The 12,892-nt window shown below is 42.0% G+C and overlaps 1 protein-coding gene across 1 annotated transcript in view; it reads left to right on the forward strand.

Moving 5' to 3' along the window:
- The first annotated feature begins 5,362 nt into the window (after window positions 1-5,362).
- Window positions 5,363-12,892, forward strand: part of DPP6 (dipeptidyl peptidase like 6) — a 1,185,884-nt gene continuing 1,178,354 nt past the window's right edge. The window contains exons 1-2 of the mRNA XM_063641745.1: window positions 5,363-5,551; window positions 5,988-6,241. Coding sequence (XP_063497815.1) covers window positions 6,182-6,241 — 60 coding nt within the window. The 5' untranslated portion in view covers window positions 5,363-5,551; window positions 5,988-6,181. The remainder of the gene's footprint in view (window positions 5,552-5,987; window positions 6,242-12,892) is intronic.

The following is a 12,892-nucleotide window of genomic DNA, read 5'->3' on the forward strand; positions in this document are numbered from 1 at the left end:
GTGAGCTGAAATTGTACCACTGCACTCCAGTCTAGGTGACAAGAGCAAAACTCCATCTCAAAACAAACAAACAAACAACAACAACAAAAAGCAATTAGGTTCTATTACACACTAATTAGAAAGGCAAAAATACAGAAACAAACTGGAGATACCAACAACTGGCAAGGAAGCAGAGCAATAGGAACTCTCACTCATTGTTTGTGGGAATGCGAAATGACACGGTCAACTTTGGAAGGCAGTTTAATGGTTTCTTAAAAAGCTAAACATACTCTCACCATATGATCCAGCAATCACTTTCCTAGATATCTACCCAAAGGAGTTGAAACCTTACATCCACACAAAAAATCTACATGCAAAAGTTTACAGAAGGCTGATTCATAATCACTAAAAACTAGAAGTAACGAAGGTGTTCTACAATATGTGAATGGATAAGGAAAGTGTGGTGTAGCCATAGAATGAAATATTGTTTAGTAATAAAAGGAAATGAGCTATTAAGCCAGAAAAGAGATGGATGAATCTTAAATGCGTGTTGTTAATTGAAGGAAGCCCGTCTGAAAAGACTGCATACTGTATGATTTCTATTATATGACATTCTGAAAATGGCAAAAACACTGATAATAAAAATCACCATTTACAGGGGTTGAGGAGTGAAAGGTGAAGCTCAGAACTTTTAGGGTGGTGAAACTATTTTGTATGATACAATGTGGATACATTACACTGGGGATAAAAAGTAAATCTTAATGTATGTAAATTTAAAATAGCATTTAGGAGGCCAGGGAACACTAGAATGGAATACCGAATGTGACAAAACAAACTTTATTAAAAATGCATGAAACAACCTCACTGAAGAGGGAGGGGAAAAGGTGTGCTGACATAAGCAACTTTGGAAATGAGTTGAGTCTGTAAGACAGAGTCAAAAGATACTGTACACAGCACTGACACTGCATTCTAGTTAATAACACTGTTTCCCACTGGCTACAAGTTAAACATTCTGATACCACTGTACATATAGAGTAGAATTGAACAACGAATTGAATGGTTGGTGGAAGGTAGGAGCCAGATTTACCACTGCTGGAGTGGGTATTTACAGATAAGTAAGGGAAAAAGCTGGAATGATTTGTGTGGCAATGGATTAGAGTTGGAGACATTAGTATGAATTAATATTTGGCCTAATACAGACATACACAGTTAAATATAGAAATATTTATAGATACTTGTGTATGACCTGTATTAGTATATACAGATATATTACCATTCTCTGTCAGCTAGAGGACTCAGAAACAGTATCACAGTAGCAATGAGCACAAGTAATGCTCAGACATTCGTTTCTAATATCATTGTCTAATAAAAATAACCAGGGCTCCTTGGAGAAGTGGTTGATTCTAGTGGCAGGAAATGTACAAGATGAGTCTAAAGCACCTTGTAGTGCCATAAAGGAAATATTCCAAGTGCATGCACATGCGTGCGCGCACACACACACACACACACACACACTAATGGGGGTGTGGCCAAAGGTGCACAGAGCCACTGAAGATCACCCAATGGCCAAAGCTGGCATAGTGTGAGCAAAAATAAATAAGAGTAGTATTGAATTATAACCCAAAATATCATACAAATCTTCATAAACCCATGCTTTATAGTGAAATAATAAATAAATGAATGGGTGAGAAGAGACAGGTCTCCTGTGGAGCAGAATGTTAAAAATGTATGCAAACACTCTGCCCTCAAGGAGGAGGAACACAACTCCTCACTCCTCCAGTGTAGGCTGCATGTAGACACCTCCTTACAAAGAGCACAGTATGCAAATGAGAAAGGATAATAGTAATTTTACTCTGGAGAAACTTGACACATACTCCCTCAGGCCAGGAAATCCCAACCTTCGCCTGGCTGGATTTCCGAATTGTTTTAGAGCAGCAACTCCTTTGTGCCTCCAGTTCTCTCTTTTTGGAACAGGTGTGCCTGCACCTGTTATCTAATGTCCATCCCACCACTGTATGTTGAATACATGTCAGAAACTACTTTGCCTCTTAACTTTTACATATCTAAACATGGAAGAAAGCTATACACAGGAAGTACACCTGAGGCGCCTCCTTCACACATGAAACTGTTTCTGATGATATAATTCTAGACTTTGAGCTGATGCTGTAATGGAATGACTTTTGGGGATCTTGAAAGGAAGTGAGAGTATTTCACATGGGGAGAAACACAAATCATTGGGAGCCAGAGGGCAGATTGTGGAAGGCTGCTCCTGACAAGGCTTCCAACAATCCCATCCACCTGGCATTCACATTCTTGCAAAATCTCCTCCACTTGAGTGTGGGATGAGCCTAGTGACTTGCATCTAATCAATAGAATAAAGCATAAGGGGTGAAATGTCACTTCCAAGATCAGGTTATACATGATTGTGATTTCCATCTGGCTTGTACTCTCTGGCTCTCTGGCTCTTCTTGAGTGCTTGCCCTGATGACACTGGCTGGTGATGCTCATGTGGCAAGAAACTGAAAGTATCCTCTGACCAGTCACCAACAAAGAACTGCAGCCCTCGCTCTAGAGGCCTTTGAGGAACTGAATTCTGCCAAGAGCCACACGAGTTAACTTAGAAGCAGATCCTTCCCTAGTAGAGCCTTCTGATGAGACTACAGCCCCAGATGAAAACTTCATTGCTGTCTAGTGAGATACCCTGAAGCAGAGGACAAAGCTAAGCCATGCCTGGATTCAAGATCTTCAGAAACTCTGAGACAATAGATGTACTTTGTTTAAAACCTTCATGTTTTCAAATTACAGATGGTCCCCAACTTACTGTAGTTTGATTTACAATTTTTTGACTTTATAATGGATTTATCATGCTGTAACTCCACTGTTAGTTCAGGAACATCTGGACTTATGATGGGTTTATCATGTTGTAATTCCATTGTAAGTCAAGGAGCATCTCTATTTGCTATGCAATAATAGATACCTAAGGAGTTTAAAAATTGTACTAACATCTTGGGAAATGATATGGCAGTTTCTAAAAACAAACAAAAAGCAACCCTGCTTCTACCTTAGGACCTAACAATTCCACTTTCACATATCAATACATGATAAATGAAAGCGTGAGTTCACAAAAAAAAACCCTGTACATAAACATTTAAAGCAACTTGGTCCATAAATAGTCAAAAACTAGAATTAACACATGCAATCATCTGTAAAAGAATGGATAAATTAATAATGGTACATCCATACAATAGAATATTATTTAACAATAAAAAATGAACTGCTGAAACATGCAAAAACATGATGGACCTCATAAACATTGCATTCAGTGAGGGAGTTCATAATGTGTGACTTCATTTATTTGAAATTCTAGAATAAGCAAAACTAGTCTATGGTGATAAAATCCAAACAGTTGTTGCTTATGGGGGTAGTTTATCAGGAAGAAGCATCCTTTGGGGGATGATGGCAATGTTACCTCTCTTAACAGGGGTATGGATTATACAAATATACACAACCGTCAAAACTGATCTGTTCATTTTACTATACATTATAGCACAATTTTTCTTAAAAAAGGAGATAGCATAAAAGAAAGAAAAGGAAAACATAGTGAAACCCCAAATTCACAATGCAGGAAGTTTCAGGAAGAAAACTATTTGTGCCATGAAAGAAAAAATTGCTGTTCTTTTACTAAATCATAACTGATTATGTCAAACTCAAACATATTGTCACATAAGTGACATAAAATCAATTAGACATCAATAGCGTCTTTCTTATCTTTTTCTGTGCAAAGTGTTCAAGCTTGATTAATGAAATGTGTTTCCTAACACGAGGGTGAGTCATCAAGCTCGAGACCATGATGAGTTCCTCTCAGGGCCACTGCTCAGGCTGCTCCCTTCAATCCATCTCAAGGGCCCTCTCTTCCACTATAACGGAGCTCACAGTCAAAGTGGGAGAAGGAAAATACACAAGTAATCACAGATAAATGCATGAGTAGTTGTTAGCCAGAAAATTGGAATTGAGCAATAGTGTCTGTAAATTAATGTGAAGTGCTAGCAATTGTTGCAGGCAGTTGGTAGTAACAGCTGATGAACACCTACTACTATGCGAAGCACCTGCTACACATTAGTATTTCTGAGCCTCAGTTTCCTCACGTGGAAAGGTGCAGCTATAACACTGACCTTACAAATGTAAGAATAAATGAGAGAAATAATTTGCTCAAGGATGTGCACTAGGAGGCGGCAGAGCCAAGATGCCAACCAGGATCTGCATCCACAGCCAAGCTCTGCATTACGCTGATCTCCAAGCTGAGCCTTCATATTCATCTCAGGAGTTGCTTTTGAATGTCTTCAGCAGCCAAAAGCAACCAAACACAATAATTTATTTTATAAGATGGGATTTTTCCAACTTGGAATTAGGAACGTTAAAGAAATGACCATGAATATCAGCAAATAACGGAAGAACTAAAATAAATCTCCCTTTTACTTTTAAATGGACAATATAAGGGGATGTACTTTTTGTTGTTTTTTTGAGACGGAGTATCGCTCTGTTGCCCAGGCTGGAGTGCAGTGGCGCGATCTCGGCTCACTGCAAGCTCCGCCTCCCGGGTTCACGCCATTCTCCTGCCTCAGCCTCCCAAGTAGCTGGGACTACGGGCGCCCGCCACCACGCCCGGCTAATTTTGTTTTTGTATTTTTAGTAGAGACGGGATTTCACCGTGTTAGCCAGGATGGTCTCAATCTCCTGACCTCGTGATCCACCCACCTCGGCCTCCCAAAGTGCTGGGATTACAGGCATGAGCCACGGTGCCTGGCCAAGGGGATGTACGTCTGTTACCAAGCCAGTGCACTTGAGGAAGAAAGTGCAGCTCTGGTCGTCATAAATTAGTCTAACTTCTTCCTTCAATTTATACACGGTAAAACCAAGAATTTGGGATTGTGAAATAGAAACCAAATTATGTGGTTTGATTCCCATTCAGAATATTCAAACTCAACTATCTCTGCCTGGATAAAATTTAACATTTTGTCAAATAATATGGCTGTATCCTAACGTGCCCTTGGTCCCCTGTTCAGACTTGTGATCCTGAAATGTTGCAATGCGTCTTCATGAAGCAGCTGCTCTTTTTTGACTCGTTTTTTCTTAGTTCTCTGGGGTCAATTTCCTTTCACCTGTGTCTAAATGCTGACTAATTAGATCCTGACTTCACAGGTGCCAAAAGAGAAGAAGGAAACAAAAAGAAAAAAAAAAGTCTTGGGAAGCTGCAGAGACTTCTATTGCAGAAAGGAATGGATGTACTCTGTGGCCCTCCCCAAATACGGCCCTGGTCAAGCCAATTAGGCCGCCCACCAATGCCACCGACGGGGCCTCCGCGCGCAGCGCCTGCCCAGCTGACAGAGTGCTCGCATCCCTCAGCTGTAGCTTGTGCAGCCTGTGTGCTAACGAGCCCGGGTACCGTCCCAGCTCCTCCTCCGCCCACTCCACTGTCTCTCTTTCGCCTATTCAGTGGTTCCTGGCAAAACCTCTTATGCCACCTCCCGACCATCCCGGGAAGATTTGGCGGCTGGAGCCCTGCGCAGGAGCTGTAAGCAAGAGTGGGCTCCAGTCCCTCCTTAACCCCTGCTGGGTGGGTGGGGTGCCGGAGTCCGCACTGATGACCGCTCCAGCCTGAGCTTTTGAGGGTGAGGGGGGTGTGGAAAGATCTGCGCTGGAGCGGAGCGCGCACCCGTGGGCTCCTTGCAGCGGTGGCTCTGCCTTGGTGGCGCGAGGGCGTGAGTGCGCGCGACTCCCCGGCTTTCGCGGGTTTCCCCACCCCTTGCGCAGGAAATAGCCTAGTCCTACGTCCCCCTGGCTCTCTCCACACACACCTCCTTGGAGCTCCTTTGGGTTTGCTCCGGCTTCTGGTCTTGAGCGTCCTGGACTGTTTCCTGGGGAGGCAGCACTGGGTAGAGCGCCCTCGGAGCCGCTGGCGCCGGCCCGGTTTCCCTCCGGGGTCCCAGCAGCTGCTTCTCCTTCTCCAGCTCTGGGCTGCGGATTTTACCGCCCTTGCACAGAAGCCTGCAGCGTGGAGGCTCCCCTCGCGCTCGCCCAGACTCGGCTGCAGGAGGAGGACCCACCTCGCGTCTCCCCCGAGGCGCGCACCTCTGCCGCCACCCTCCAAGCGCCTAGGAAGTTTTGAAGGTAGAGAATCTGGGCCCCTCAACTTCCTCTGGACATGAATCAAACCGCAGGAGTCTCCAATAGCGTCAGGTGTCCGCCGGGGAAAGGCCACAAGGTAAGGGACCCGCGACAGAGGGGGCTTGTGCGGGGGCGTGGGGCGCAGGTGGAGGCTACAGTTGGCCGGCGAGGGGAGACTCCGGCAGGTTTGTGGAGGGAGTGTGAGCAGCCGCCGGTGCGTCTGCATCCCTTGCAGGGGTCCGTGACTGAGGATGGTTGGCGGATCGCGGGGGTTGAGAGAACGTGTGATGTTTTGTAGACCCGCGGCCAGCAGCAGGGCTCTGCCCGTGCATCCGCTCCCGCCGGCCACCCTGGGGCTGGAGATCCTACCCTGCTTTGCGGCTGGGCTGGCAGGTGCAGCTGTTTCTCATGATTACGAGGCTTTCGGGAGAAGAGGTCGGCGTTGGGTGGCAGAGCCCCTCCCCGTTTCACAATCAGACCCCCTGGGCCAGAGCTTGCAGAGAAGCTCTTCCCGGGAAGCGCGCTCGGGGCTCTCCCTCAGGCGCTGGCGCTGGCTGCTATCACGGACACGTGCTTCGTTAACTTTAATGGAGCAATGCGTGCCTGGAATTATTTCCAGGAAATTAGTGACGTTCAGAAAAAGGAGGGTGGGCGGCGGCCTAAGGAATTCCGGCAGAATCTCACTAGCAGCCCAGAGTGTGAGGGACTTGGGAAACGTTTACTTTCACGCGCAAAAAAACCTAGATCGCCAGCGAGGTTCGGGATTTCGCACGGATCCTGTGGGGCCCGGCCACCCTTGGCCATGCTCAATACGCCTCACCTGTCTGCCATTCCGCTTAGGTTGTGATTAATTAGTGAGGAAATTCCTTACCCGGGTTACATAGGGAAGCCGCACAGCAATGCATGTAACAACGAACTTTAAAATATTTTCAAATATTTATATATGTTTTTAAACCGAAAAAAGGCGAGCACTGTGGAGCTTAGTCCTTGATATGCAGACTGAATTTATGGTTTACTCTGTCATCTTATTTTCGACACCTATTTTTGTGTGTACACTTTATGTAAGGGCATATATGTTTATTAGCTCTTATTAGAAAAATATTCCCATTGAAATCTACTTGTTGGGGTTTGGGGCATGTATTAGCCCACAATATCAACTCCAAACACTACTTGTTCGGAGTTGAAGTGAGTAATGATACTGGATTCACTTGGCAGATAAAGGAATTCTTGTGCTGTTTGAGTTATGTAAGATGAGGATTTAGGGTTGAATGCTTTTATTCAACTGAGTAAGTAATATCAAGCATTTTCTTCTATCAGATCATAATGAAATATTTGAATCAGCAAGTCATTTCTCTGATCTCTGTTCTCACTATGATTTGAGTAGTTACATGTTTCACATTTACATTACTTAATATCTACAGGAAATGTATTTTAATACAGAGTAGTTGATATAAAATTTTTCAAATAAAAAAATAAAGTTTCACCCATCAGTGATAATATAGTAGAGACATCTGTGGAGTTCAGAAGATCATTCAGGAATTTCCTTTAAGAAATGTCTTTGGCTCCAGTATTAAAGTGGCTTCTTGGAAGAATTGGACTGTAGGGTATTGACACCAATAAAACTTTCTGGAAAGTGTTGGAACACACACCAACAATTTAAAAGGTACTAGGAAACCTGTTAATCATGAGTTAGGGATCACCTTACATACCTATCAGGTGTCCAACAAATACTTGCTCCAATGAATCATATTCAATAGTCATCAATCATCCATTTAATAAACATGGTAAATCCCTATTAAGTTCCAATAATATGAGAACGGATAACCCAAATATGAACTTAGACATTGCCTTCACTGTCCAACATGCAGTTCTAGTCATACCCTATCCTTCTTTCTTTAAAATCTTTGATGGCCTAAAGTGAGATGATGGTGAAATCCATTAGCTAGAAGGGAAAAAAATATTCATTTCCTTTTCTCAAAGAAGAACCCACTTAAGTTGTTGTTTGCTGCAAAGTTTGCAGCTTTGGAGTTTGTCTTGTAGGTTGCTGTGGTGCAATAACATGAGAAACTGAAATGACTGGAGGTGACGTGTTCGTGGAAGTTCTGTAGTGGATGAGGGATGAGGTGGTAGCAGGAGTCAACAGTCAAGGCTGGGAAGTGCTGGATGGACCGTGTGCCGTTTAGGTCACAGTATTTTTCCAATAAAATATAAAACTCAATAATGTCAGTTTAGTAAATGTTTTGGAACAGTTGTTTTTCCATTGTATACGCTGTTCTTAGAGTTCATCCTGGGAGACTTTGATGGAAGGAAAGGCATCAGCCGCTTAGGAAAATATTCCAGCTGGTCTCACTTTTGTTTGGTCTCATTCATTTACTGATTACTGGTATAGCAATTCACATTTGGCAAATTCTTATCATTTGTTCTTGTGCAGATATTTCTTGAGCAACACTGGTTGTCTCTTTTAGATGGTTATTCAACGGTTGAGTTAGCCTTCTTTTAGATATGTTATTTATTGCTAGGTTCATTCTTGCCTATTGAACCCCTAGAATTTGGAAAGAAGAGGTCCTTGTTGCAGCCTCCTGTGAGTGGGGGCACCTGACCACCTGCTAACAGCTGCTAAGGATCACAGGGTAGTCCACCACACTGTTGGCCCCAGTAGAGGCAGGAACCACTGGTCCTGAGAAGAAATCTCCCGACGTGATAGTCCTCTGCAATTGGCTCCTGGAAACTTGAAAGTGGTATTCATTCTTGAGCAAAGAATACAAACTTGAGTTTTACAGAATATGTAAACTACAAACATAAGACTGTACAACTTTAGCCTTGGAAGGTGGCACTCACCTTCTGAGCATAAAGTAAGGACATCCAGCTGAGTAGTTAACTCCAGCCAAAGTAGGGCCTCTCCTTCCAGCCTCAGGTTTGAAGAGAAAGCAACGGTTTGGATTGAGTTTCTTTGCTTAGAGCTTTTCTGAAAGGGAAATTTCTTTGTATCAGTATGTATTACGTTAGGCATCAGGACAAGTATTATCAGTGCTTCAGTCTCTGGAAACAGCAGACGTAGCTGTCCAAAGCTTGGACTTTGGGATCCTAAGGTACCAGTGTCATTTCGGATAAGCTGCTTGACCTCCGTGCCTAAGTTTTATAGAACCTTCATGGTAGGAGTTTCATGAGGGTTCAATAAACTAATCCATGTGTGGGGCTCCCAGCAGGACCTGCTCCACAAGATGAGGCATTACTTTACCTTTGGGCACCCAAATCAGGGAGGACAAGGCAACTTCACTTTAAAACCCTTTTTATTAAGGGGGGGCATGTGCTTTATAAATATTTGTATCACAGCCTTTTTTTTTTTGAGACAGAGTCTCGCTCTGTTTCCAGGCTAGAGTGCAGTGGCGTGATCTTGGCTCACTGCATCCTCCACCTCCCAGATTCAAGTGATTCTCTGGCCTTAGCCTCCTGAGTAGCTGGGATTACAGGCACGCACCACCACACCCAGGTAATTTTTGTATTTTTAGTAGAGATGGGGTTTGCCATTTTGGTCAGGCCAGTCTCAAACTCCTGGCCTAAAGCAATCCACCCACCTGGGCCTCCCAAATTGCTGGGATTACAGGCGTGAGCCACCGTGCCTGGCCGACAGCCTCTTTTTACATGGTAACCTCTCATAGGCACACAGCTCCTCGGGAGCAGGTCTCAGAGGGTATGAGTAGGATGGGATAATTGTTAGAGTATGGGCTTTGCAGTGAGACAAGTGGTAACTTGGTAAAGATCACACAAATAGAGCTGGGCATGGCATGGTGGTGTGCGCCTGTGGTCCTATCTACTCAGGAGGCTGGTGTGAGAAGATCATTGAAGTTGGAATCCAGTCTGGACAACACAGTAAGATGGCATCTCTAACCCTCACCCCCCCAACCCCATAAAAAAATCACACAAGTAGAAAGTAACAAATGCAGGACCTAATTTAATTTATTTTTACACATCTGGAAAAGGGGAATATAATGTATGCATTATCTCATATAATTGTTAAGAAAATCCCCATGAATGAGTTTGCATATAGTAAGCATTTATTACATGACAAAGCTTCACATCAAGCGTGGAGATAGTTCCTGGAAATAATTCTTTATATTACTTATATTATAATTTGAGACCCCATTTTATCTAAAATTCTTCACTCTATCTGATGTTGTAATTGTTTATATTTTATATCTGTTTTCTCTTTTCTCTGCTTTCGAGAGTATCTCCTTATCTTTGATTTTCCATGTTTGGTGACTTGTATGTGACTAGCCGTGGGCTCTTTCATATTTATCCTGCTAGGAGTTCACGAAGCATCTTGAATCTTTAATTCTTTCACCATATTTGGGGATTTTGTACCAGTATTTTCAAAAATATTTTTCCATTTTATTCTTTCTTTCTTGGGATGACAATTGCATATATATTACACAATATGCAGATTGTATATTGTGGCCTACAGATGCATATAGCATTTACACCACTTGATAATTAGGATCAGTATAACAGATTCCATTAGCACATTTTCCAGCTTGTAAGATTCCTTTCCTAGCCATTTTTGCCAACAAGGAATCTAGCTCCACCAGGTCCGAAAAAACTCTCAATTCAGAAACATACTTAAGGAGTAATCATTTTGCCTGAGGACAGAGATCAAAAGTCTCTGCTTCCTATTTGTGAAGGTGGATATTTAACATTCTAGTTTTCGTTCTTATTCCACCTTTGTCTTCAAAGCCAAAAGGGATGAGTGATTAGTCCATGAACCTCAATGGATTCTTTGCAATGAAGGGTAGATGTAAAACTTTGGCTCTGTGGATTTCAATCTGAACTCAACTACCGAAATCCCTTCAGGATCAAGGACTCACTTGGTGCCTCTCTGATGAATGCAGTGATTAATAATCATAATATCTCCTGTTTACCCACTTGCGCGCCTAGAATGTGGCAAGAAGTCAATCCTTATTCATCACTTGGCAGCATTTTCTGGTGAGGAACATCGTATTCTACCAATGAATTAGTAAAATGTTGGTGTTTCTTCTCAAGGTTTTCATGCTGTGAAAAAGCTGATGAAGCCTTTGCATTTTGGAGTTGCTTATGATCCATGAAGAGTGTCAGCCTCTACCCACAGGAGTTTGCTGATTTTTGCCAGCTCTAGGTATTATACTTTGTGGAAATTTAATAGCCTTCTTACCTTCTACTTCTAGTGTTTATTTTACCACAAGGACAGGGATAGCAAAGATACAGCCTGTGGCCTCAATCTGGCTTGTACGTCTGTCATTTTCCCTTTAGGACATTAATAAAAAGGATTAATCAACTCAAGCCATTTTGACTCAATAGAAATGCATTTTTTTTGTGTGTGTGAAATACTACTCATGAATCCCACCTACATTTTTACTTTGATTTCATCCTTAAAGGATATATTTTCCTGGATGTAAAATTCCAAGTTGACAGGATTTTTACTTTTTTCAGCACTTTAAAGATGGCATTCCACTGAGTTCTAGAATGAGTTTTTTCTACTGAGAAGTGAAGTCATTTGATTCATAGTTCCCTGTATGTACTGTATTATTTTTCTTTGTCTGCATTTAAGATTTTTCTTTGGTTTTCAATATTTCAATATTATGTGCCTAGGCATGATTTTCTTCATATTTATTACCGTAGTGGTGCAAAGATCACCTTGAATCTTTAAATGCACCATCTTTGGGAATTTGGTGGCCATTATCTTGTCAAACTTTTTTTCGGTCCTGTTCTTAATTTGTTGAGATGACAATTATGTATGTTTTATACAGCTTATATTGCTTTACGGTTCTCTGAGGCTCATCATTTTTCCAAGCTACTTTTCTCTCTCTTTTTCAGATTTAATTTCTGTGGCTCCATCTTCACACTTAATGACTCTCCTCTGTGTTCTGCATTCTGTGGTTTGTGTATTCAGTGCTTAGCTCCAGATATTGCATTTTCAAATTCTAAAATTTCCACTTAGTTCTTTCTCCATAATTTCTATTTTCTGCTTGGATTGGTTTTCTTTTTAATTCATCGTGAGTATCTTTGTTGTTTAATAAATGAGGAGTCTTCTTATAATACTCACTTTAAAACTCTTGTACGATAATTCTAACATCTGAGCCTTCTTAGAGTTGGTCTGTGTTGACTGTATTTTCTTCTCGAAATTGGACCACAGTTTAAAATGTCCTTGTATGTTGAGTGATTTTGAATTTTATCTTGGGCATCATGCATGTTGTGGAAACTCTGCATTCTGTTATGTTTCTCCAATGATTTGTTTTTCATTTTAATGAACACTTAAGTTGGATGGCAACTCAAATACAAGTTTTGTTCTTTTATCCTCTTGTAGTCCATTCAGCACCTGCATGACTCAGGGGACAACTAGAGATTTGGAGGCTGCCTAGTTTTCTTAATTCTGGAATCCCTTTTCACTTTCCAAGTGAGTCCTCTTCAAGACCTTAAATCTTTGTGAAGCTTTCCTGTTGACCTTCACTCAGTCTCTTTTTTATTTTCTCTCTTTCAGTTCTTTCTCTACTCTTCTTTCATTTTCCCAGTGTTACATTTTCCAAAACTCATATTTTGATAAACTATCACTTGTTGAGTCTGAAAAATCTGAAGGTTTTCATACCCTCTCTTTTTTGTCTTCTCATAAAAAGCAAAACCTACTTTAATGCTCTCCCTTTGCCAAAATACCTCCTGCCTCCTTTTCTATTCTTTCCTGCCCCTTCTGGTTTAGATCAATAGAACTTCCCCTTCCTGG

The sequence above is a fragment of the Symphalangus syndactylus genome, chromosome 6 (genome assembly GCF_028878055.3).
Source record: "Symphalangus syndactylus isolate Jambi chromosome 6, NHGRI_mSymSyn1-v2.1_pri, whole genome shotgun sequence".
In the NCBI taxonomy this organism is placed as follows: Eukaryota; Metazoa; Chordata; class Mammalia; order Primates; family Hylobatidae; genus Symphalangus; species Symphalangus syndactylus.